At 43.1% G+C, this 26,733-nt stretch overlaps 2 protein-coding genes across 6 annotated transcripts in view; both read left to right on the top strand.

Annotated features, from left to right (window-relative positions):
• The first annotated feature begins 681 nt into the window (after nucleotides 1–681).
• TCTN3 (tectonic family member 3) lies at nucleotides 682–14,413 on the top strand. Its single transcript, XM_057408702.1, has 13 exons — nucleotides 682–1,019; nucleotides 1,721–1,839; nucleotides 5,577–5,707; nucleotides 6,030–6,138; nucleotides 6,207–6,325; nucleotides 7,075–7,110; nucleotides 7,523–7,597; nucleotides 7,699–7,824; nucleotides 8,918–9,013; nucleotides 9,280–9,377; nucleotides 9,965–10,130; nucleotides 10,854–10,991; nucleotides 13,620–14,413. Exons 1-13 carry the CDS (start codon nucleotides 682–684, stop codon nucleotides 13,839–13,841), a joined length of 1,773 nt encoding a protein of 590 aa, XP_057264685.1. The 3' UTR covers nucleotides 13,842–14,413.
• A 2,444-nt stretch (nucleotides 14,414–16,857) lies between these two features.
• ALDH18A1 (aldehyde dehydrogenase 18 family member A1) overlaps nucleotides 16,858–26,733 on the top strand; it is a 34,024-nt gene continuing 24,148 nt past the window's right edge. For 2 of the 5 annotated variants that reach the window (XM_057408640.1, XM_057408637.1), the window contains exons 1-4: nucleotides 16,864–16,943; nucleotides 18,663–18,858; nucleotides 18,986–19,097; nucleotides 24,425–24,548. In XM_057408640.1, coding sequence (XP_057264623.1) covers nucleotides 24,455–24,548 — 94 coding nt within the window. In that variant the 5' untranslated portion in view covers nucleotides 16,864–16,943; nucleotides 18,663–18,858; nucleotides 18,986–19,097; nucleotides 24,425–24,454. Of the gene's footprint in view, nucleotides 16,944–18,662; nucleotides 18,859–18,985; nucleotides 19,098–20,801; nucleotides 20,852–24,424; nucleotides 24,549–26,733 lie in introns of all 5 variants that reach the window. The other 3 variants (XM_057408639.1, XM_057408638.1, XM_057408641.1) reach the window with 3 other exon arrangements.

Genomic DNA, 26,733 nt, shown 5'->3' with positions numbered 1-26,733 from the left:
GACTTTCCAGAGACATTTTCTTGCAGCCATCCTTAGCTGAATGAAAGATGACTATTAGCAGGGCCATAAGGGTAACAAAAAATATAAATGGTAAGTACAACGAATTCTTTTGCTAGAGGCCCAGCTCCTGAATAAGTCACATATGCTGTGTATTTCAGAACAGTAGAAGGTCCTTCGGTTTACGAAGCATGGGAAACATTGCACGTATGTACAAGAATCTGATGAGAATTCAGCAGTAGACTCCTTCCTATTCTCTATCTGTTCTCCTACCTGTCCACAAAGCCCTCTGAAATTAAGTAACTTGTCTGAATGTTAATAAATATGTATGAATATGCTTGTATAAATGTTAATAAATAAGACTCATTTGTGTACTTTAGGTGGGAAAGGAAACAAAACCCTACAGTGAATCTGCGGTGATTTCTGAAGAAGAAAGCTATGTATTGGCCTTGTGTAATTATGTCAGGTAGTTACAGCAACGGCCTACTGGGACTTACCGTGGTGCCCGTACCATGTTAGCACCCAAACTTCATACCTCCTAACACGCGACCCAGCTACGGGGCAGCGGACGGGCGCCGCGCCGGCCACCCCCAGCCCGTGGGCGGGCGTGGGTCCCTGATGCGCATGCGCTTCGGCTCGTCCGGGGCTGCGGCGGCCGACGTTTCTTAGCGACGAGGCGCCGCCATGCGCGGGCTCTGGGAGGTGGTGCTGGTTCTGCTGCTGGTGCGGGTGACTCCGCCCGGAGCCGCCGCCGAGCTCGCTGCCGGGACCGCGCATCGAGCCCTTCCCCGAAGCCAGAAAGTGGCTTCGCGCCGAGCCCCGGCGGCCCGGGCCCTCTCCCAGACCTCCGCCGCCGGGCCCTGCTGTGACGGTCCCGCTGCTCACATCCGTCGCCGCGCCCCGCGGGCAGCCCGCCATCGCCTCTCCGCCGACGGCTTCCCCGCCCGCCGCCTGCCGCCCGGCGCCCGCGGCCTGCGCGACCCTGGGGCCGCCGAGTCATCCCGCCTGTCCGGTGGCAGCAGGTGAGCAGGGGACAGGCCCGCAGCGCAGCTGGCGCCGCTTCAGGCGCTGCTGCCCCTGCACCCGGGCGGGCAGTGGGAGCCGCCGTCCGGCAGTGCTGGTTTTGCTGCCGTGCGGGCCGCGCCTGCGGGCACGGGGCAGTTTAACCCCGAGTGGAGGGCTTGGGAAGAGGTCCCGTGGCCAACGCCTTAATGGCCCGAGTAGAGCCGGGCTTGGTTACTGCGGTGAGGCCACTGGCGGTGGGAGCTAGTAAGTTTTACCTCAGGGAAAAAGAACTTTAATATACAGCTTGTAGACAGTGAAGCGACAGTGAAGCAGTTCCAGATTGCGAGATGCTGTCAGTGAGGAAGTTAGCTTCAGCTGCTTGGAGAGTTCAAATACGTGGATCTTTGCGGACCGTCTTTGCAGATGCACTTGTGAAGAGGACCGAGGAGAGCTCTAATACGCAGACATTAAATTACCACTTTTTGTTCCAGGAAATTTCAGAGTGATTTCTGAATATTCAACTAGAGAGTATCCTCAGAGTTACTACAATGACGAGAGGGCCTTTCAGTAATTAATTATCAATGCGAATTGTACAATATCTCATGTAAAGTCATGAAAAATAATAGTGTTCTGTGACTGGCATTTAGTAATGCAAAATATGAAATGATGCAAGAATAGTATCTAACAGTTTGCTGGGGGGTGGAACTTGTCTTTGCAGGTCTGTAAGTCAAGTGTGTGTGGAAAAATCAATCCTGTTCAGAAGTAATGCTCCTTATCCAACTGATACCGTTCCTGTCCCTGATGGACCTGTTCTGTTCTGTGTGCAGCTGCATGACTGTAAGTAGCCTATCTTTCCATGCATTTAATTGATAGATTGCCTCTGCTTAGGGATATTTTTTTTTTTAAACTTTCAACTTGCATGTTATGATTTTTACTAAGTATTTGGGCTGTTAAGAGTTCCAGAGAGACCACAGTGACTCAGGATCCGATCTCCAAAGACAAACAAAACCAAAGACTCTTTAAGAGTAGAGTCTCTTGCTAAATACAAATCAGCTTTTATCAGTTGTTTCTGTATCTGAGTTTGCTACACTTACAGCAACAAATAAGGGTTGGTGTTTGAAATGTACCACTATTGCTTTTACCAGAAAGCGATTTGTTATGTCTTGGATTCTTTATTTCATATGCTTATTTTCATACTTTTTTCTCTTCTGGCAATGCTTTTTCTCTACTAATCATATACCCTCATAGGATTAACACTCCATTAACACTTTTTTCCTCTTTCTGCTTTCCACATTGTATGTCAGTTGGCTGATTTTATGTCCAGCTCTGACATTCATTGAAATTCACTAACATTTGAACACTTACGGTTTTCCCATTTGAGTCTTTTGCCTGGGAGTTTTGACCCACAGTCCCATCTAGTTCTGACCCAAATCATAGGCCATTTTAGGTTGGGAGGGGCTCAGGAGGTTAAGTGGTCCAACAATTAGTCAAAATAGGGTTAGCTTCCCATTATCTAGTCCTGCTTTCAGGTCTTCACAGCTGATGACAATGTTTTGCATACGGGGAGGAGCTGAGAAACAATGAGAGCCTCATAGTACGTGATAAGTAGTAGTGCTAGAACTTCACCCATTCCAATTTTCAGTAGGTCTCAGAGTAAAGATGAATTTTGATGAGGATTTAACCATAGCTGAAAGTGCCATCAGCCTCCTGGGTATTGCAGCCTCTAAGTTGGAAGTAGCTAAACTTTATCCTTTTCCCATACCACCCATATCTAATCATAGGATTAGAAGAATTCTGAATCTGTAATCTTGTCCAAAGGAAGGATCATCTGTGTCCAGACGGATGTCAGGAGATTTTTCTGTCAATTGATTATTTGGGCCCTGTATCTATCATGTGATTTGACCAACTGAACAAGCCATAGACATTTGATTGCACATGTCTGTTAGGTGTAGCACACCTGGGAACAACAGAATTCACTGCTTACATAGCCTTTTCTTTTTCTGTGCTTGCTGAAAGAAATCTGAGAAACTTCATTTGAGATCACCTGAAGGATGATAAAGTTCTCTGGTAGAAACAGGCTTCTCCCCTTCGGCCTTCCCCAAGGAAACATAGAAATACACATGTTCTCATCAAGTAATTGTGGAAGACGCCTTTCCAGGATGGACTTGACATGAGCTGCATCTGGCAGAAATACAATCAAGCTAACTCCAGATGGCCTCCTGGAAAAGGGCGAGTGGGAACAGGCTCTGACCCTAATGAGCTATTGTGGCCAGTAACTAAGATGGTGTGATGCACAAACATCATTCACCATCGCAAGTAGACACCAGCATAGTTTTCAAGTTTTACTAATACTTCTTCAGAAAGGATACTGCTAAAAGATGGAGGTTTTCTTATTCCTCTGCTTGTTACTAATGTCTCTTTCCATGACTGTCCTCATTCTTTCCTGGCTGCAGGACTCTTTCAGCTGTCTTTTCTGAAGTATAAAACTTACTTTGCTTCGCCCTGTCATCTTTCTTGCCTATTTTTTTCATTTTTTACTATTGCCATCCTTCAGTTGCTTTATGTTTCTGCTTTTTCATACTGTTGTTCTCTATCTGACAGCTGTCCAGAACTCTGGCATTCCTCTAACCTTGAGAGCTAATCACACCCGATCTTTCTTTTGTCCCCTCTGTAGCCCTTTTTTCCTTTGCAGTTTTTCCCAGTACTGCCTGTCTTGTGCTAAGGATTGAGTTTCATGTATGTCTTAAACGGATTTTAGATTGTATTGATACTAAATGGAGCAGTGTGACTGCGCACTACATCCCTAACAGTTCCTTCTGTTTGATGATACTGTAGCTGGCTGAGTCAGGCAGTCTTGCTGATCCAACTGAAACTAACTCTTTAAGAGGAAGATATCAGCTCTTAGGGACAGTTGTAAATCCTGGATATTTTCAAAATATATAAAATACTTTTAAAAGCATTCCTGTTTCACACACTAACTTCTCAAGATAACAACTTTGTCTTTAGCTTTTGCAGGTGTTAGGAGAATATTGCTGCTATTTCCACTTCTAAATCAGTGGAAGAACTAAAATAAGTTTTAAACTTACAAGAACCATCCATGAGCCTGACTCCCGTTTTCTTTTTTTGCTGTTGCTTGTTTGTGGGGTTTGGTTAGGTTTGGGGTTTTTGTTTGTTTTTGTTTCGGTTGAGTGATTGTGTGGGTTTTTTTGTTCTTTTTTTTTTGTTTTGTTTCAGACAAATTAAATTGTCTGAAATTCTTTTTTTCCCTTTTCTACAAGATTAAATACCCTTTAGTAGCTGGCGTGCTTTCTCAAGTAGACTGTGCTATGAACAACTTATACATGTCTTTTCTCTGAAAACTTGAGCAGTTTGGATATCTTAAGTTTTGCAGAAGGCCTTTTCTTCCAATTTTCAGGTATATTTTGCATTATGTAGAGTTGTTAGTCTGCATTAGCAGGTACTCAGCTCTGATAGCAGGAGAGTACTTAAAGAACTGCATTCCAAAGAAATGGTTGTGATTAGCACAACTATCAATGCTTTCCTTTTCACTGTAATGGTTATACCCTCAAGTGAATAATAAGAAAGCTGTTCTGTGCAACTATTTTTGTGACTGAAATAGGAGTTTAATACTCCTTTGGCCTTTATGACATTAAAAGATTTAAGCTGGACTAATGCTGTATTTGGATATAAAAAAGCTTTTATTTCAGCCTGCTGCTCTATACATCTGAGGATCTGCTCAACAACAAAATTACATTGAGAGCTGAAGTTTTGGAGATTTTCTTCACCCTTCTCTTCCGTCCCCCTAACCTACTAGACAGCCTAAATTCTTCTTTCGTACTACTGTAATCAAGGATACTGCCACTCACTCCTATTGTCAGGATGATCTGTAGTTCCTCAAACCTTGTAAGATGTTTTATTTGGATGGATTCAAAAGTTTATTGACTCATTAGGATAAGTCTACATAGTATAGCCTTAATAGTTTGCCATTTTTTTACGACTTGGTGTTTTAGCAGTAATAATACATTAAACCATTGTAACCATACTGAATACCACTGGCTCAGGAGGGCATTACAGTGGAATGCTAATAGAAAATCCGGGGTTTTTAGGATGCCTATTCTCTATTCATACCTATTTTGGGTTTTACCAACCTTAATTATTTTGAATCCATTTAATGTTGCCTTTTGTGGACTCATGTTTTGGTAGTGTTTTGTCATTTAAATGTCGTGTGTGTCTAATTTGGACATCTTACAGAAATTAAAGCCCATATTGAGATAATTGCCTTCAGCAATTCCCATCGTTTTTGGAAAATCGTTTTTTGAAAAAAATTTTGGAAAATGATTTCTGAAACACCTGTTTTCCATGTTTTTCCATGAAACTGTACAAAGTACTACTGATTATATGATATTAGTCTGTTGGCTGTGTTACTGTGAGTTACTTAATACAAGGCACTATCTAGCTTATAATTACTGAAGTTTTTCCTTTAGAAAATACTCCCTTTGTCTTAGATCTATTTTTTTTTTCCTAGTAATTTGACACTGGCACTTTTTTTTTTTCTTCCTCATTTCAACCTTCAGCAAAACTGAACTACTACCAACAGCCACAGGATATCCAAGAATCTGATTTTTTAAAGTTTTCAGAGAAGTATGGCAGACACTCTTTCATAGCACCATCACAAGTCCAGCCATCGTTCTCTTCCTTTTACCGGGTAAGTTGAAAGAAAATAGCACTTTGCAGATACACTTTTACTAAAGCTGTCTGCAATGAGATCTAATGAGAACAGAGTGAAAGATTCTTGTTTTTCTACCTGTAATCTATATTATCACTCATTTACTTTCATTCCTTATTGTGTAAAAAAAAAATCTGATTAGTTTTCTTGTATTTAAAATTTTGGACAATTCTTTAAACAAAACTGGTGTATAAGGAGAAGTATAAATTTGCCTCTGTGCCCTGATTATGTCATCATCTTGCATTTGGCTTTAGTATTCCACAGTCACTTTGTCTGTGATTTCTCCAAATTGTCTTTGCAGGCTGGGGATCCAATCCTAGTCTACTTTGATTCATCATCTGTACTGAGCACACTTAGACAGCCAGTAAAAATGGGATCCAGTGGACTTTGTGTTGATGGAAATCCTGCTGGTTAGTAGAGGGGGAAGAATTTCTCAGTGTGGTTTGCTTGTTTTATCTGTTGTTGTGTCTTAACTCAGGCTTCCTGGACAGTAAAAGCACAAGCTGTACTCGGATTTTTGCCAACTTGAGCAAGAGCTGCGTTACTGACCCTGCCCTAGATGCTGCCTCCTACTACCGTGACTTCTATGTGCTAAAGGTGCATGCTGTATTTCTTCATTTTGCTCAACATCTTATTTGCTTGACTTTCCACTGCAAATTCAGCTAACTGGAAAACTAAAGGTCACCCGGTATGTCATCCCAGATCTCCCAATTGTTAAGGCCTTCTTGCTGGAAATCCTGTTTTCAAAATAATTTCAAAATAACAGATTTATTGTTCTGGGTTCATCATGCTGGTCTTACTGAACATTAATATGAAAATATCTCCTCTTGCCTTCTCAAGTTTCTCTGGTGTTCCAGGAAAAAATGGCACTGTAAATAATAACATCTTATTAAGACTAATGATTCAGTTTACCTTATATTGGAAATCTAAAGCTACATAACTGTAGTAGAAAGTCTTCTACTGATGAAATTTAACTCACGTTTTCAGGGCTCTCGTCACTGTGGCCCAAATTTAGTTTTTCTTTAAATGGAAGCTGAAGTAATTAACTCGATTCCAGAAAGGGGAGTTCCAGGAATGGGTCAAGGATGCCTGCATTCTGCAGGCCAGTAACAGAACCAAGTACAAAATTTGTCTGCTGATGTTCTAAAAATGCTTTCTGTGGATTATGTCTGTGAATTCTAGATCACAAATTGATGACAAGTTTTACACATCTGTAATAAAAAAATTTTTGTCAGTGTAATATGTAGGCTGCATTTAGTGATGGCTTTATGACTTCAGGCACTTGCAAACCCAGAAAATCGGTTGTTTCTTTTCGTGTTGTATGTTGGTTTGTTTGTTTTCCCCAGGTCCCAATTAATGACACCATTATGCAGTCCATGAAGGTCAGTCTCTATTGCCAATGACAATAATTTCTCCTTCTAAATTAAAACGTATCTGGAATCTTAGGCATTCATTCATTGTAATGCCCATGGGTTGGGAACGTGGGAGAATGGGAATGTTCTGTGTCCAAGACAAGATTTGTTTTTTGACAGAGTGTGATATTATAGAAAAAAAAAAAATTAGGGGTGTAAGGAAAGATGTACTTTTAAATAAATGGGCATAGATAGTGCTGGCATCATGGAGGTAGCTTGTTTTCTTAGGAAAAAGTGAGCATCTAGAGCAGGGTGACATGTCCACATATGACAGCTACAGCAGGAAGGCAAATCTGACTTGGATAGAAAAGCAGTTGAGAAGAATAGGAAAGGCACACTCCTTTGAAACATTACTAACAGTTAACATGCCTGCTATCTCCAGATAAACGTCACTGCAGTCGCACCACCTGAAGCTCCCCAGATGAGAGACAACACATGTATCAACGTTGTTTCTGAGGTATCTGGTCATTCTTCCCTTTGGGCAGCTCAACACTCGCTTGAAGTCATTGCCTTATTATCTTACTCTGCCTCTGATTCTTCCCTCAATTGGATTTACAGGTGATCTATGAGATAGAATTCAGTGGCACACATGGGATTCAGAGTGTTTCTGTCTGGTTCAAAATGAGCAACATCTCTGGGAACTCAGGATCTGCTCTGCAGCAGCGCTTCACTTTGCACTTTTGGGTCAGTGTCCCCACCCTCCCAGGCTCTTACCAAGTTTGTGACCCAGTTTTGTACAGATGAGATGTGAAGAGTTTAGAGCAGTGGCATTGTGCTGTGGTAGTACCAGAACCCTGGGACACAGTGGTTGAAAGCAGGAGGGGACGCTTGCTCTGGTCTCAAGTAAACCCTGTTAGCAGAAAGACTCAGGCTCTGTACAAGCACGCAGTCTTGCACGGCACCAGTTTGAAGGGGTTGGCTATTTTTACCTGAATGTTTTTTGCTGTTGGTTTAATTTGGTTTGTATTTGGGTTTGCTTTTTTTGTTTGCTTGTTTGTTTTTTGGTCTTTTTGCTTTGTTTGGGTTTTTATCCTTTTTTTTTTGGTGATATGGGTGGTTTGTTTTGTTTTGTTTTGTTTCAGTGGTGGGGGGGAGAAGGGGAGAGCATGAGATCGGGGTCACCGGTATGATCTTGTGAAAGAGCTGGTGCTGTGTCTGAGGTGTTCAATGTTTGTGAGCAAAGTTACTGAATTTATTCCGGGTGCTTACTTAATTTTGCCTGTGCAGTGGGAAAAAGAGCTGCTTTGGAGGGGGTGGAAATCTGGGAAATACATGTTTGAATTTCATATAAACCTTGCATCATAAGGGCAATGTAAAGTGGGATAAGTGGTGACCTCAGGGTTTGGTAAGTGTGCAGTGTAACCTTGCTGAAGGTATCCGCAGAGGCTCTCCCCATAAAACAATTTAGAAGTGGAATCTGCCACTCGGAATCAGGGTCAAGGCAGTTTGTTCTGCAGATCATCTGTAGAATTGCCCAGACTGATACATTCACTTCCTTAGAGACAAATGCTGAGCAATAGGAATTCGTTGTCTCAAGAACTGTCCTAGTAGAATCCACATCTCAGGGTACTGACTTTTTTTTTTTTTTTTTTACCTCCTGGACTGCAGATAAACTTGACAGGTAAGAAAGAGAATTGAAAACAAGTAATTGAGGCTTTAGTAGTGTATAATATTCAGTCATTCAAAAATGGGTTACACTTACATTTTTGAGAATGCAAATTTGATCTGACTGGTACTAATGTTTTCCCCTGTCTTTCTTCCCTGTGCCTCTTTGTAGACCAGAACTCTTTCTCACACATTGCCTAGAAGTGGAAACCCTGGCTATATCACTGGAGCACCACTGTTGATTACAAACAGGGGTGCAATGCAGCATGTATCCTTTCTCTGCTATCAAGTTTCATTAGTCACTTGGTTTATTGACTTCTGGTACTCTACTGTCTGGACTTTTCAGATTCTGCTGTTACCTGTGAGGAGAGTATTACATTGCAGCCATCAGCAGCCCTTTTGGTCATGACTGAATTGCAGTCCAGCAAAAAGGATGAGGAATGTTGGGTGAGAGAATAGCTAAATACAAATTGGGTGTCCTGTATTACATCTGTTTACGCTTTTGTTTGACTTCTTGACACGCAGTCTTGTCAGATGAGCATTTTACAGAGTGAAGGTGATGGAAGTTGCTCACAGTTCCTCCGACACACAGTACAATTTGGAAGAAATGTGAGATCAGGCTGCAAGCTCAGGTAGCAGCACACTCTGAAGTCACCTTTCCCGATGCATTTGGAAGTTGTGGACTCATTGAGCACATTTTTCTGTAGCCTGTCATGCACTGCTGTGGAACCTAGGTCCTTCCCTGAGGTCACCAATGGGTTTTTACAGATATTTCATATACTTCTTAGGGAACTTGAATGTCAGAAAGATGATGGACCTCTAGAACAGTCTGAGCGTTGTGAATGTTTTCTGAGGCTGGAGTATGGCAATGTCTTGGGCAAGAGTAGAGTTTGTATTTGAGGAATGAAGTATAACAGAACCTTAAAAAGTGATTGTTTTGATTTGGGTAATTTTTTTTTTGGTGGTGACAGAGCAGGTCTGAAAGCTTACAGCTCTTTAGCCATCTTACCATGTGTTACCTTGCTATGTGGTTCTTCTCCCTTCTCATTGCAGAAGGGATTGAAACTGTGTCCATTTAATACCAGTTCTTCCTGTAATGATTCTGTTGACTCATTATAAGAGCAGAAGAAATGCTCATTATGAAGGAAGGATCTTTATAGCTTTTTTTTTTCCTATCCTGAAAATCACTTTGTCAGAGCTGTTATTTTCTCATTTCCAGCCTATCCCCAGTACTGGAAGAAAGTAACTGTAGTTACACCCAGCAGAAGTTGTATGAGGCTTTTCAGGGGATGAAGAGAGCAGAGGACCTTGCTATAACTGGCAGTGCTCATTCAACCCAGGCAGAACAGTGGGTCACCATTCTGATTCAGAACTGCAGTGTGCAGGTAATAAGAATGCAAAATGATCAGCTGTGAATATTTTTCCTTTCTTATCTTTGCCTTGGGGAAGTGTGGGCATGGGGGAGTGGAAAGAACTAGCTTGTTCATCTAGGTTTACTTTCTTTGTGTGATGAGCCACTGACTCAGGGGTCTCAATGCCTGTAAGCAGTGATTCTTATTATGGTTCGTATTATTGTACTTGCTAAACAACACAAAACCAAACCAAACCCTGCATTCTGTTACTGCCATTTAAAAGGGAAAAAAGAATTTCAGACTCAATCCAGTGTTGTATTTGTTTTCTCACAGCCTTCTAGAATTAATACTACCTAGTCACTTCCTATTAATTAGATGGTTTTAGGATTATCCTGATTTTCCAGTTTCTAGGGATATTTATATATTACATAATAAGGGTAAAAGTTTGTGATCCAAGTACTTCTGGAGGACAGAAATTCTATTTTAATAATTATAAATCTGTCGGGAAGTGGGCTAATAGAATGCAAAATCCAAGTGGTAGTGCTGAGACAAATTCTGTTTGGAAATGAGAAGACACTGAGATGGATATAGCTCTAAAATGGGTGGTTGACTGGACCAGGAGTTACAGGGTTAGTGTTGAAGTGACTGATTTAAGATTTTGTAACATATGCTATCCAAAATATTAGACTTTGACCACAGTGGTCCTTTTTAATCTTAAAAATACTCTATTCTGATGTTTGGGTGTCTTATTTTCAGGCTGTGGATTGCACTTCCTGTTGCATGATTCCTTTGACCCTGCAGATACAGATACTGTGGACAAAAGTGGGCCTCCTGTCCAACCCACAGGCTCAAATACTGGGTGCACGATACCTCTATCAGTGTCACCCCCTGAAGGTATGGTTGTTTATGAAGCAAGGAATCAAATGGTCTTGAGATCACCGAGTTGAGAACCTTAGATGATTAAACACATTGAAAGTCAGAATGGATGGGCTCTGAGCAACCTGACATAGTGGAAAGTGTCCCTGCCTATGGCAGGGGGTTGGAACTGAATGAGATTCAAGGTCCCTTGCAGCCCAAACTACTCTGCAATACTATGATGTCAGCAGGAAGGTAGAGCTAACAGGACAATTAATAGCCTTTTTCAAGCCTGTGTGAGTGGATCCAATTTTGGTGCAGGCCCTGACAATACAATCTTTTGAGCAGCACATGTATTTCAAGGCTTATACTCCTCTACAAGGGCTTTAGGGGGAGCAGCTGACACCTGCGCATGACATTCTTATGGCAGTGGGGTATGACATGGCAAGTGTGTGATCTGTTATCACACTTTGAATGTCAGACTTGTCTAAATGTGATTTTGCATCACTTACTTGGATTTGTCTCCTGGTACCTCTTCATCTTCCCTTCTTGCAACACAGAGGAAAAGAACACAATAGGAAAATGTTCACCTTGTAAAACACATGTTGCCCTGAGGCAAACTGACACCTCCACCCCACAAAGTTATTTCCTAAATCTGAACTGTTACCTGGCTCCATTAAGAAAACTTCTGTCTGAGGAAGATTTGCGCTCCTAGTGAAGGTGCAGGGTGTGTATGCCTCAGTAAGTATTAGCCAGTCAAGAACTATGAGATTTAGATTTCATCTGCTTGAGCAACTGATGCTAATTACTTTAGAGCTGTAAGGTATATTGCAAAGCAAATGGTAAAAAAGCAAGTCTGGCAGCAAGAGAAAACCACTTCACCAGTGGCAATCCACAAATTAGAGCTGCTAGTAAAGACATTTTAGCACAGGTACTGGTTGGTACCATACCCAACAGTTAACGTTTACAGCTATTTGTAAGCGCAGCAGTGAGATCACCAATGCATGCTGTATGTTGCTTTATTTTTGAATTATGTCACTGCCCAGTTTTAGTCTACAGATTCTCTATCTGAGATCTATCCATTCTTTAGAGAAAATCTTTTCCTTTAGACTACACTCTGACACTGGAGAGTTGCCTTAGTGGCTGACCAGAAAACACAGAACCCAGGAAAAACATCCCGTTTTCTACACCCATCCACAATACCTGGTGGCAGTTACATTTGGACTTCCTGAAAATATAAGATAGTCTTAAATGATGTAGAGCTATACAGGTAAATGCTGAAAGTCACTTCTGACTGCCTTCTCCCAGCAGTTGAAGAGGAGTTGTGTATGGAGTTTTTTTCTGCATTACTCTGATCTTAAGGCATGTTCTGAAGGTCCAGTCACAAAGCCAGAATCATTCCAAGGCTTGTTGGCCAAGCTGAGGAGGCTGGTGCCTTTGAGAAGAAAGGATCAGCCAAGGTGGAAGAAGCAGAGATTCTGCAGATAACTTGATCACCTGAAATTGCTGCTTGTTTGTCGTGTGTTTACTCATTGATAGGAGAACTTTTATTCATCAGGAGTGAAGGGATAATTCTAACAGCTAAGCAGGGGCAGTTTGTAACTGAGGAATGAGCTGGCACTGAGTGTAAGAAGGCCCAACTGGAAGAAGGGGTTAAACTGGCTGGAAGCAGGAATGCCAGAGACTGACTTCTTGTGAGGGAGTGAGATTTCCCTGGGTGATTAAGAAACAGCCTCAGCTTTGTTTTGTAGCCATCCTGGAATGGGAACACTCTGGGTCCCAGACTCAAGTGCCACCTTTGGGCAGCAGAGCTGGGCTGGGGGATAGACCCACAGCAGGGCTGATGTGCCCCATGCTGACCCGCTTTGTTTCCAGGGAGGTGAGCGAGGTGGTGATTTCACACATTGGCTTAAACCAGTGCAAGCACAGAAGGTATGCTGCCAGAGATTAGCATGCAGAAATGGGAAGCTGGGGCAAGGAGTGAGATTGCTCTTTTGACAGCAGCATGGTCTTTAGTCTCCCAAGCTGGTCATGAAACTCCAGATGGCTCAAGAAGCGAGTGTATTGGTTGTCTTGCAGCATCTGGTTGAAACAGAAAGGAACTGAGGTCTTAGACATTCAGTCCCCTGTTCTGTCTTTACCAACTGACTTAGCAGTCTGTCTCCTTTCTGAAACAATATCCTAAAATGTAAGAAATGTTTTATTGAGTCCTTGCTTTATCTTATTGATGGGATCAAATCTTGTCTGCTGGCAGCAAAGGGCCAGGTGATCTTACCTTACAGAAGAAATACAATTTAATAAAAAATAAAGCTAGCTTTGCTTCTGTTCTTATTACCAGCTTCCTTGTACGTCTTTTCTCTCAACAGAAGGTATACTGTAGTAGAGCTTGAGTCACTGCTTACATTCTGGAGCTCTGTAACACAATGCTCAGTAGTTACTGATCTTTGTCAAAACCTGTGTCCTCAGTTTACCTGCCAAGTATCAATCTTGGGAACGAACAGTTACTCCACTAAAAATTTTATCTGGAATACTTCTATTATCCTAAAGACACTTTGCTTGCCAGTAATCTACAGTGGGTCTCTGCTGTAGCAAACCAAAGGCCGGGGGGGGGGGGGGGTATCTTTTGTATTTAGCTTGCTGAACTCTGTGCTTTCCTTCTTGTTACAGTTCCTAAACACAAGCACCGTACCTTTGACAACTGTTGTTACCTTCACTGACATGACGGAATGGCCAGAACCTCCAAGAGGCCAGCCCCAAGTACACTGGAAACTCCCATTTGACATCTTTTTCCCATTTAAGGTGGCAGTGAATTTGGAAAGAAGTTACAGAGATGGTCTGGCTGGCTATTTTTTCTTGATTCTAATAATCTGTAGTATTCTCTGCTATTGAAAAGTTAAATAGCTGGGTCCTGTACTTAAAATTTGGTAAGTGAATTTATACATTCAGAATATGATCTAGATCAGACTTTTCTCTTTGGATTCTTATGTTGTGCCTATAACATCTGTGTGCCTTCTGCTCTTGGATTAAGCTACGTGACTAGTTTCTGTCTTGTGTACTCTCACGCCCTATTCTCTGTATGCACCATCTGCAAATGTTACTGCAGTGAAACACTTGAGAGATGGAGGGATGGAGAGATGTTGCACTGATGAGGAACAAGGAGGAAGATGTTGAAATGAGTATTTCATGTTCTCAGAACACAAGAGTGCTTTCTGAAAAAAGGAATCTGAAGAGAGGAGTAAAGTTCAATGCAAGCATCTTGGCATTGCATTCGTTCATCCTCCTGTTGGAGAAGCATGTGATTCTTCTACATGGAACTAACCAAACATTTAGAATTCAGGAGTCCTCCCAAGCAGACTGAAGTATTATTTTATGGGTAGACATGTCTACTGGTGACCTTTTACCTGTCCTTGTTACATGACAACCACACCTCTCTGAGTTTTTTACTTACTGTTTTACCTTTTCAAATACAGATACCAAATTGAAATTTTTGCTTTAATCAGTGTTCACATTAGCAGTACTGTTACACAAACCATCTCTCTATGGGGTGGTCAGTTCGTTGTTATGCTGGAAATGAAGCGCAGTGAGTTTCCATTCTTGCTGTCATAGATTACAACCCCCCACCTCCCCCCAGCAAACAGAAACAGGGAGAATGAATTTCTGAAATTAAATATTCTGAGATCATTCTCCCCTTCTATAATGTAAAATGTACATAAAATGCAAAGAAAAGCTAAAGAAGTCATCTTAAAAATGTTTGTAAGCTCCTTAATGTGCTGCCACTTTCTTCAGGCACTATGTACATGATCCACTGTTACATTTGTTTGCCAAGTTATAGCCGCCGTTTTACCACCATAGGGTTTGTAGGAAAGGAGAGGTGCCTCACGAACCGTGCTTCCAACACCTGCGTTCCTCGTCTTCCCTGTGCCACCCTTATCTCCATGTGCCTTAAGGAAGTTACCACGAGAACACATAAACGCGATCCTGCTTCATCACAAGATCACTTAAGAACCGACGGAGCACGGAGCGTGTCACCGCCTCACACCGGCGGCACCTCAGCACTCCTAGCGAGCGGTATTTTCCTCCAGCGCCGCTTTATGCCCACCGGGGGCTAAAGCCGAGTCCCACCAACACCCGTCCTGCGGCGAGGAGCCGGCACCGCCGCCCGGCACAGGGGGTCTGTCCTGACCCTCGGCTTCCCCACGGCCCCGAGCCGCGGCAGGAGGCGCGAGGAGCACGCACCGCCTGTAACGGGGAAGAAGGCGCCGTTAATGCTCGAGGAACCGCTCGAACCTCGCCCCCGCAAGGCGAGCACGGCAAACGGCGCCGGCGGGGCGCAGCGACCGTCCCTTCACGCGCCCTCACCCAGTAAGGAGCCGCCGCCGCGCGGGCCACGCGGGGCGCGAGCTGCCCCCCGCCGTGTGTCGCCCCCCGCTCGCGGCAGCGGCTCGGCCACGCGGTAAGCGATCTCCGGGCTCCGCCCAACACCGCCGCGGGGAAACCGGAGTCCCGCGCCTCCCGCTGCCGCCGCTGTCCGGGCCCGTCCGCAGCGCCCCGCTCGCCTGAGCACCCGCCCCCAGCCGGAACAGCACGGCCGCACGTGCGTCCCGTGGGGCGGGGCCGGAAGCGACACAGCGGGGGCCGTGGGCGCGGTTGGAGCGGCTGCGTCGGGCGGGTGAGTGCTGCCGCGGTGCTGGGCCGGGGTCGCGAGCTGTGAGGGGGGGGCCTGGTTGCGGCCCTGCCGCCGGCGGAGTTTGTGGCGGCGCCTGCGCTCGCTCGAGAGTCGCTGCCGTGAGTCGGTTCCCCGCCTGCGGCTGCAGGGTCAGGAGCGGGCTCCGTACTGCTTGCAGCAGAGGGATGGGGGCTTGCGGTGGGGGAAGCGAGCTACGCCGTAACCCCTGTGGGCAGTCGCTGCAGTGCTGCCTGCTGCGGGACGCTCCCTGCGCGCCTGGTCCTCGCCAGCTTCCCCGAGCCTCGTAGGCTTTGGTTCAGATCTTGACGGCCGCAGAGCTTTGCTGCTGAGTGGAGATAACTGGCAGGGTGGAGTTAGGGTGAGCACTAGACTAGGCTGCAAGCACTAGACTAGATAAGAGCTGTGTTGGCCTCATTATTCTTCGTGTTGCCCCTCTTGAGGTTTCCTTTTTCTTGCTCGTCTCCTGTGTCTACTCACAGGATTTCTCCATATCCAAAGAAAATATTCAAACCCTCCTGACACTTGCATGACACATAAAAGCGATTACCTGGGTTGTGATCTGACTCTTGGTGTTGATAAGCCGGTGTTGTTTGCTGTTTCCTCAGTGGAGATGTAACACGAGCAGATAAGAGGGTTTTTAAGAAACTTGATAGCTCCCTGAAAGAAGTAATAAAACTGTAGATAAAGGAGACTTAACGAGCAAAGCTTAGACAGTTTTCCAAAAGCCTGTGGCAAGTGTCTCTGAACTATGAAATCAAGAGGAGTTTTAATTTCTTAAATGAAAAATAACTAAAATGCTCACACAAATGCTTACGGCTGCGTTGACAGTGATGGATGCTTGGAAGTGTTTACCTTCTTTCTCTTCTCAAACTTGATGACACTGAGAGGCAACTTATTAAGTGTTAAAGTAATGGGTTTCTTTCTTCCCTGTGTTAAAATATTTATATTTAGCCATTTCAGAAAGTGCTACCTTTTTTGTTTTGATTTTTCGTTAAGTGCTGTTTTGTTTGCTGTACCACCTTCCCCTTCTAAACTGCTCTTTGCCGGAGTTGTTATAAGAAATGTATTCAGAGGCAGAGTGAGCACCTTTCAGTTTTGCCTCAGCAGTTTTTCAGCTGCTCTTGTTGCATGTTGTATTAGTAAGAATATGAATGCAATGCTTTCTTATGTTTTTCTGCAGCATCCAGGGAAGAAACCATCTTCCCTGAGTGAAGAAGAAGAGAGTCACTGTGGATGATATTCTGAAAAGTCAGTTCAAGGTGTAGTGAAAGCCAAAAAGCAAATAGAATGGCAGAAATTATCAGGTAAGGAATGAAGTGCAGATTAAAAGACTGTATCATGTAACTATATAAACCCTTGCTTTGTCCAAACTTGACTATTTTGTGCAGTTCTGGACTCTCCCTTGACTAGTATGCTGAACTCTGTTTAGGATAATTGGGGAGGTGGAGGAAGAGCAATGGAAATTATTGTACATATGAAATAGCCTTGATACAAGAACAAGAGCATCCTATACTGATTTAGTAACGGCAGTGCAGACTGTGGGTCTCTCTTGGTGGTGGCAGTACTCACGTGATTGTACAGACAGGTGGATCAGTTGGTCTATGACCAGAATATTACCATGATCACTGGCAATATAGATAAAAAGCCATTTTTTTTGAATGGGGGTGGGAACTGCAGCTTTGAGCAGGAGAGGTGCCAAAACTGGCACACTTCTGGTACTAGGACAACAGCAGAAGGAGGAATGAGAGGGTGAGTGCACTGTAAGTCTGTAAAATCGTGATTGGTGTGGAGAAGGTGAATAGCCCCAGAGCTACACAAAGCTGGAGACTAGGAGAGTACTCAGGTAGTTTTAAGTGCTTTCTTGTCCTGCTTGTGTACTTTGTCTGGGCATCTGACAGACTGCTCTTCTACTGTTGTGTTTTAATTTTCCTCATTAGGATTTGGGTGTTAGCTTAGCCTTTATAGAAACTAAATGCCATCTTTTTTCTCTCCAACCCCAAAAGAAGCACATTGTGAGGGCAGAGAACAAAAAAAAAGGAAAGGTAGATAAAGGCATATGGCTTAAAAATAAGGAACTGGAGGGACTGCTGAGCTGAGCATGCATGGTTCCCCTCAGGTTGAGATGCTGATGAATACTGCTTTGAGTGGTGCTCTTCTTGTGGAAATGATAGGACAGGGGCTTAGACATAAATCCTACAGCTGGTATTTTCTAGTTTTCCTTAGGAAGTTGTGGCTGGCTGACTTAACTGTTGCCAAAAGGCAGTTGTTGAAGGGGTTCCACAATAGGGATTTGGATATGGAGAGTATGAATAGAAAGAAAATTAGGCTGAAAAAGTGCACCTAAAATTTCTGTAAGAGGTTCTGGAAGAAAGGCTGGGGTACTAAATGTAGTAGTCAGTCCTTCTCCTGAAACATTAAACAAAAGTGCTGACTTCAGTCTACCTTTTTCAGAATTTTCATTCTATCCTTGCATGTCCCTTTCTACAGTTTCTCCTGGATACGAACATGTGTCCAAGTACCTGATTTGCATCTTGTTGCTTAGTGTCATTATTGTCACTCTACTAACCATAGCTATTAGAAATGATTATTCAGTCTTGACTGCTTTTCCTGAATGACCTTTGGCCCTTGTACAGTTTTCATTTGGGGGCTGTAGGAAAACTGGAGCAGAACTGGGGTACCAGTTCTGTGATCTTTATCCTTAACAGCTGGTGGAACTGGATGTTTTGCTGCTCAGTGCTGAAAACAGGTGGTAGAAGAAAGTAGGCAGATTTGATCAATGCAAGAGTATAGAGAGGTGATGTTAGGAGTAAGGAAATGCTTGAAAGATGCTAAGTAACCCTATCTTGAGGTTTCCTAGTGAGGATTAGTGCTTGTTTAAACGAATCTGTGTCCCTGTGTTCCTCACTTAGTAATCTTGACTAAAGCAGCTACTCTGTGTGCTTTTTATTTTTTTTGTTTTAATTAGGTGTGTGTGGGGAAATCTTTGCACAGAGATAACCTGTGTTTGTTGCAGTTGTGTCTAGGACTGAAGGTGGACTGTAGCATGTCTGCCTGCACAAACTGTTAATGCCATCAGGATGGTCCCATGCTTCTTGAAGATGGAACTCTCTTTAAGATTACTCAAGGTGTTCACTACTGTTAACCATCTGAAACCATAGTTTTCCATTGCTCACTTCCTACTATACTTGCTGTACACCGGGGTAAATAACTGATGACCAGGTAGGAACTCTAGGATCCCTTACCACTAACAAGCATCCTTCCATAAAACTACTAGTTTCGTGTGACAAAAGAGACTACCAATTTAGTTTCTGTTCATTTTCTCTTACCAATTCTTCTTCTGTTTCAGTGTCTGAAAAAAAGAAAAGCAGCTCCTCAGCATCTGCAGGGATAGAGGAGAACCTGTTGCTTTTTATTTGGAAGTACATTCAAAGAAGTTGCATGTGCTAAAAATTGGCCAGGTGAGCCTAAAATGAGGGCAGTACTGTTTCTTGTTATCTGTGACAAAAAAAAAAAAAGCCCAAAAAACAATGAAGGCTTGGCTTAATGTAAAAAATCAGCTGCTGTGATTGTGAGTGACCAACATGCTGGTGTTGGAGTTGTCTTTATTCTGCAGTTATATACACTGGGTTTATCTTTGCTAATAATTGGAGTGGGAGGAGGGGAGAGCAGGGTTTATGTGCACTATGATAATGAAAACAAAATCCACTTCTAGCAAGTGGAAATCTCTAGACAGTCTTTTAACAAAGTGATGACCTTATATTTATTTTGGGTGGCTGTTTTGGGGGTGTTGTTTTGTTTTCCCTTGTGTGGAGATAGTGATAATTGTGAGTTGGGTCTTCTGTTAATTCTTGAGACTCTTGAGGTTTTTGCAAGTGTCTTGAACTGTACCCCCAGCACATGCATATTGTTCACTTTTCATGAGGCTTCCACGGTTGAGAACTGCTCAGGGAAAAGGACCTGGGGATGTGGATTGATGAAGCTGAGCATGAGCCGTCTTTTTTCCTGGTAGTCAAGAAGGCCAATGACATCCTGGCTTGTGTGAGAAATAGTGTGGCCAGCAGGACCAGGGCAGTGATCACACCCTGGTACTGGGCAGTGGTGAGGCTGCACCTCGAATCCTGTGTTCAGTTCTGGGCCCCTCACTACAAGAGAGACCTTGAGGTGCTGAAGCAGGTCCAGAGAGGGACAGCAAAGCTGGTCCAGGGCCTGGAGCGCAAGTGTGATGAGAAAAGGCTGAGTGACCTGTGGGGGTTTAGTGTGAAGAAGAGAAGGCTCAGGGCACACCTTATTACTCTCTACAACTATATATGACAGAAGGATGGAGGGAGGTGCGGGTCCCTCTTCTCCCGAGTAACAAGTGGTAGGCCAAGAGGAAATAGCCTGAAGCTGTGTCGACAAGGTTGAGACTGGATATTAGGAAAACTGTCTTTACTGAAAGGGGGATCAGGTATTGGAGCAGGCTGCCCAGGACAGTGGAGGAGTCACCTCTCTCACCATACCCACAGCGGTGGAGGGGTTTAAAAGACATGCAGATGCAGCACTTCAGGACATGGTTTAGTGGTGGATTTGGTAGTGAGAGGCTTACGGTTGGACCTAATAATCTTAAATGTCTTTTTCCAACCTAAATGTTTAATTATTCTCTTAATTTAAAAATTAATGTAAAAGAGATATGGGAGATAAGCGAAGGGCAAAGCCAGCACTCTTGGCCCTTGTGGAGGGATTTGGGCTGCAGAGAAAACAAAGGAGATAAAGGGTTTGAGGAAGCGAAGCTACTCTTAAAAGTTTTGCTGCAGATTGCTTTCATCTACTGTCTGCAGCACAGGGAGAATCCAGGTCAAGGGAAGCTGGATGTGGGAGATGGCTAGGCAGCCTGAGCTGTGGGAAGGGCTGTCTGGACTAGTCTGAGGCTAGACAGAAAACAGTTGTTAATGCTGTAACTGGTAAAGCCCTGGATTTTGTGCTGCAACGTGGAGTAGAATTACATCATCCGCTGGGACAGCAGGCAGGAAGGTGTGCGTGCTGGTGGGAGGTATGAGGCTGGAGGCGCTGGGGTGACGTCAGCCAGTGGCTGGTTTTCAGGCTGTGCTTGCAGCGCTGATGTGGCATCTGCCGGGAGAGGCTGGGGCTGGCGCGGCCACCTCTGCTTCCCGTGCTCCCTGCAGGTGCTGCTTCTCCTGGACACCCGTGTTGCAGCTTCAGCAAGTGGGGTCAGGTACGGGAATTCTGCTGGATCTACCTGCTTGGCCAAGGCGTGACGCCTGCAGGTGTCACTGATACGTGTGCAAGAAGTAGTTTGTCTGCCATTGCTTTTCATTAAGCTGAGCTTCCTGTCTGTGCTCAAGTGGGTGCTGCTGTCTCCTAGTGTGAATTGTGCCCTTCCTCAGCTCACCCTTTCCAGGGCAGGAGGTCCTGGTGCTCTCTCTAGTGCTGCTGTTGTACACCCTGCTGGTGCTGCTTATCTTACACACAAGGTATAACAGAATGGAGCGATACTGAGCTTCTGCAGATGCTCTCTATTGAGATACTAGATTGAAAGGGATACTTGGAACCATTCTAACTGGCCAGTGACAGGGTTTTATTCTGCTGCACAAGGCAATGCTAAGAATTGCGGACTGCCATGACCACACTGTCCTGCTGCTTCTTGGTAGAAAGGAATGGTGTAGTGCATGTTGCTTTGAATTCCCTGTTCTCTGTGTGTGTAACTTGTACAGAACCTGGGCAAAGCTATGTGCGAACTGTTCGGAAGACAGTTTATTTGAAGCTTTTCTTTATTTTAGTAAGTTCTTCTGAACTGGCTTCCCAGTGGGAAGGTTTCTGAGTTTGGACCAAGAACTGCAGATTTAAATTTTCCCACAAAAGTTTTAATTGCTAACATAGCTGTTTAAATAAAAAGAAAAAACAACCCAAAACCAGGCAAAACCTCGATTTATCTCTGTGTAACTTTCTATAGGATTTTGGTTTCCTTGTATATAAAACTGAAAAATGTATGTTCAGTTTTATTAACTCGCCGTAAATAGTTTTGAACATCCCATGGGCCTGCAGCCAACAGACTAAAAAATCTGTGTTACAGATTGTTGCTGTTAAAGGCATCAGTTTCAGGGTTTAGAGCTCTGATGCTTGGGAAGGTGACAGAGTCACCTAACACTGATTTTTGAACTGAATGTTAGTATACTGTGTTACTTTAACAGCCGTTCTGAAGATCATAAATTAATGAAAACTAACCAATGGTATTTCTTTCTATAAGCGATAATGTAAGGATAACTTTCATGAAAGAGATGATAGTAGAATTATATTTTTAAAAATCAGGTTTGGAGACTGGTTTGGAGGGAGTGGGTTTTCCTCTGATAATGAAAAAAATAGATTTTTAAGTTGATACTAGTCTTGGAGAAATACCTGAATAATGCATGTTGTGTTTCATGTTATTGCTCCCTGCCCTCCAAGTAAGGCAGAAGAGTTTAATTTTTGTTGTGTTTGGGTTTTTTTCCCTAAATTATGTGCCATTTTTTGGTTTGTTACTGTAGACCAGAACCATCCCAGGCATGGAAATTGTGGAAATGGGAGTAGAATGGAAAATGATGACTGAAATTAACTTTAAATCCTTTATTGAGTGAGAGGAGAGAAGGGAGTTTTTCTGCAGCCTCGTGCTAGCCTGAAAAACAGTTTGTAACAGTGTGTCGTTCTCTGTGCTCTCTGGCAACATCATTCCCATTTCACGTATCTCCTTTTCTTGGTATCTGCTGCTGCTTTAAAATTTTTGGTTTTATCTTCTTGTTAAGTTAGTATTTTTGCCTTTTCTCACATGCTAGTTTCAAAAATGTGCTAGCACTATTTCTTATTTCTTCCTATTTTTCTTCCTTCGAAAGGTTTGCACTGTCTACCACTTCTCTCTCACTCCTCATTGTCTGCTTATTAGCAAGGTTGTCTCTGGCATAGGGAAATGAGGGGCAGTCTTCCAAAAGACAAGGTTGCTCTTAGTTGCCAGCAGCCCAGTAGTCAGAATGTGAGGTGGTCCTCTGGCACATCAGTACAAGCAACCGAGGAGACAGCACAGTTTGGGCTGGCTAGTATGGGTCTGTATTTTACTGACTGCAACACCAGGTGATTATTACTGCAGTGGGAGTTGAAGGCCTGTCAGGAAAGGCTGTAACAGGAACTGGGGTTGAAACTTCAAGCAGAGTGCCTGGTTCTGTTCCCTAAGGCAGATGGTCTGTGAAAGGAGCTGCCAGAAGAACAGGCAGTTCTACTTAGGGTAACTGTGGTCGAAGGGTTCTGGATAAAGGACCTGCTGTTAGCCAGGAGCTGCTGAACTCCGAGCATCCCTCTGAGTCACAGCTAAGGCCCTACCTACTGGAAAGATGATGGGTGACAGTAGATGCCAGAGTGAACTTCAAGGTGGAAGGGTCAAACAGCTAGACACATGAACAGTGGGAATTGTTGTGCCTCCCAGAGGCAGGTGCATGAGGTGCCTGGGAGAGGTTCAAAGAGGGCACATCTGGTTGTTACTGTTAACAAGCTCCTTTAAGCTTGCCCTGTTACAAGAACTTGAACTGCTTGCTCAGTTGTATCATCTGCTTCAAGTCCTTTGTCTGCCTCATCCTGGCAGTGGTCAATACTGCATTTCAGATGAAATGCAGAACTGGAGGGACATTGCAGATTAATATCGTTAAAACATTTAATGTTTACTAGACAAAACAGGAGAATGTTACCTGCTGACAGCTGCCTTATGTGGAGGTGTATATTTTGGTAAGGATTATAGTGAGGTATAATAACAATACACTGATGCAGGGTAATGAAGCAACTTTAAGTGTTCATGTGCACATATGCTGAACTGCCAGGTGCTGTAATTTTCATGGTATTTGTAATAGCAGTCTTCCAGTGCAGTTATTATGAGCTTTCCTTCTCTCTTCAATACCTTCTCCTTACCACAGCTTGTGCAATGCTGTTTGCTCTCTTCCAATAGTGCTGAGGGATAGAAAGCAAGTAAAGGAAGCCAAATTTTGTAAAAGGGGGAGGAGAGGTTTCATGGCTTAAGCACTGTCAGAGAGAACTGGGTTCTTGTTAATCTCCTTTCTTTCCTTTGTGATACTGGATGCATTACTTCAACTAGACCTGTCACAGGAAATTGCTGATTGTGTATCCCTTGTTTGCTGAGTACTTGCTCTAGTGGACTTTTTGTTACAAGAATTCTGAGTGTTTACAAGTTCAGCCAAGAGAAACTAATGCCAAATACCTTGGAAATTGGTGTCCTTATTTGTAATCATGGTTAACATCTTGTCATTTGGTAGTGCTCAGGTAAAAGGGAATCAGCCTATCTTCTATATTGAATAGGTCTGAGATTCATATGAAGTATAATAGATGCTCTGTTGTGAGGTGTTCAGAGAAGTCTGGCTGCTACAACCTTCTCAGTATCTTTTTTCTTTTTTCTTTTTTTCCCTCTTTCTTCTTCCAGGTTTCTCTGTGGACAGAGTTACCACTTTTCTCCATTGTCGGTATGCTCACTAATGCTCTTTTCCCTTCTTGGAGAACTATATTTTGTTCTTGATCTTTAATAATGGTCTTCTGCCAGCATGTAGGGAGGGAATAGGGGCCTTTGATTCTTCTAAGTCACAGCCTGAGGATTCTGCAAAATGGAGAGTGTGGGCTGTCTGTCTCTTGCACAGGGAAATTTCATTAAGACTGCAAAGGACAAAGAAGAGTTGGGGGGAGGGTGTAGAGAGAAATATAGATGGAAAGTCACTGATGTTTAACCAGTTTTTCCCCCCTCCTCCCTTACTTTAACTTACAGATATCCTTGGCTTGCAGAAGGCATCTCAAAATGTTGTGTCGAGCTGCTCTGAGCCCCCTTGTCCGCTCCCCTGGATGGTGCTTTGTGTTATCGCCACATGCCATTGCAGCCATTTCACGTTTATGTATGTATGAGAGAAAGCACACGTTTCTAATAATGCTGGTCAGTATGTGTCTGGGCATGCCTGTACTCTTTCCTGTGTTAAGGAAAATCACCTCATTAACATCATTCAAAGGACAGATTTATGCAGGATAGAACCAGGTTAGCAGCTAATACTTTAGTGGAGAGGAAGGAAATTCTCTGCTTGTTCTAGAACCGTTTTCTTTCTCAGAAAAAAAAAATAAAAACAGAGTAGTTTCTTGGTTTCTCTTCAGACAGTGGTTACCCCTCAAAAGCTGTCTTCTAAATCCCAAAGCTCTAGGCAAGAGAATTGGAAATGAATTGTTTGTACTGCTTTCTGGTCATATTGTATGAGGATAGGCAACTGCTATATGGTTATGTATAATGCTGGAAAGAACAGTTAAATTGGATTCCTTTACCCATTCTTTCATATGTGTTGTAGGCCTTATTTGCATTCTCAAATAGTACCTCATAAAAAAGAGGGGTAGGTAAAACTCCTCTCTAGACGATTCCATTTTCTACTTTTATGTGTGTGCCATGTTAGTGCAGCCCTCAGTTACAGTTAATCATTTAAGCTGCTTCTGCATTTAGAACAAAATATTTACTTAAAACATTAATAAATTACTGATTTCTCTTTTCTATTGCACTGTGTTCATTTCTATCTTTCTCCAGCAGAAATAACACCCAGAATAGTCACTTTAAATTGTAAAGTAATCTATTTGTATTATAGAGCATCAAAATCAGAGAGACTGAACAGATTAAATAAAGTCACATAATCTGACCATGTTTATTGATTTGTAAAGAAGCCTCTGCATCTTCAGATGAAATATTGTTTAGGATTGAACAGTTCAGTTGGAAGGGACCTGCAGTGATCACCTAGTCCAACTGCCTGACCATGTTGACCATGCCTGATGATTGCATTGTGCTTTAAATGCCTTTCAGTAGTATCCGGTGTGATCTTCTCATCTTCTCTGTAATTTTTTCATGAATGTCTGACATGATTTTTAACTAAGTTGCACTTTTGATCCCAGAATTTGATGCCAGTAGCCTTTTTTTCTCTTTTTTTTTTTTTTTTTTTGCTTTTTGTGGTTTTTTTTTGTTTGTTTGTTTTTTGTTTTTTGTTGTTGGTTGTTTTTGTTTTTGTTGTTTTTTTTTGTCCGGGCATTTTTGAGACTGTCCAAAGTTGACCTGGTTTAATGCAGTTTCTGAATAGCAATACAAGAAGATATTCAATAAGGAAATGTAGTTTAAATTTTTTTCAAGTAGTATGGCTTATCTGTATTATGTTAATTATCCAGCTGACATGCTTGGACTGCAGGTATAGAATTACAGAATAGTTAGGGATGGAAAGGACCTTAAGATCATCTAGTTCCAATCATCCTGCCATGGACAGGGATGCCTCACGCTATTCATATATTATGTGCATGACTCCTTCTTCAGACACAAATCACTGTGGCTCTGCAGAGCTTCATATGTGAGGTATGTTGGAAGTGTTTTCCATCTGCCTTCATTTCTTCAGCTTAACTTTGAGACTCTATGTGTTTGGGTCCACCTCTTTGTCAGTTAGAAAGGATCCAGACCCTTCCTTGTGATCGTACCGTAATAGTGCTGTGGTTTGACCCCAGTCAGCAACTAAGTACCACACAGCCAGTGGGATGGGGAAGAGAATTGAAAAAAATTAAAACTCATGGTTTGAGATAAGAACAGTTTAGTAATGGAAATAAATTAAAATATAATAATAATAGGAAAAAGAAAAAGAGGAGTAAAACTCAAGAACACTAGTGATGCACAGTACAATTGCTCACCACGCACTGACTGATGCCCATCCCATCCCCAAGCAGTGATAATCCCCTTCCAGCTAACCCCCCAGTTTATATACTGGGCATGATGTTCTATGGTATGCAATACCCCTTTGGCTAGTTTGGGCCAGGTGTCCTGTCTCTGCTCCTTCCTAGCTTCTTGTGCAGCTCCTCATTGGCAGAGCATTGAGAGACTGAAAAGTCCTTGATTCAGGGTAAGCACTACTGAGCAACAACTAAACCATTGGTGTGTTAGCAACATTATTCTCATACTAAGTCCCGAATATGGCACTGTACCAACTACTAAGAAAAAATTAACTGTCCCAGCCGAAACCAGGACAAATCTTCACTATTCTCTTTAATCTGCTGTACTGATAGTGGTCTTGCTGT

Source organism: Pezoporus wallicus, unplaced genomic scaffold, assembly GCF_028554395.1.
Source record: "Pezoporus wallicus isolate ANWC-B61680 ecotype Strahan unplaced genomic scaffold, APGP_CSIRO_Pwel_v1 contig_13954, whole genome shotgun sequence".
Classification (NCBI taxonomy): Eukaryota; Metazoa; Chordata; class Aves; order Psittaciformes; family Psittacidae; genus Pezoporus; species Pezoporus wallicus.
The sequence above is the reverse complement of the archived record's forward strand: the minus strand, read 5'-3'. Positions and strand labels throughout refer to the sequence as shown.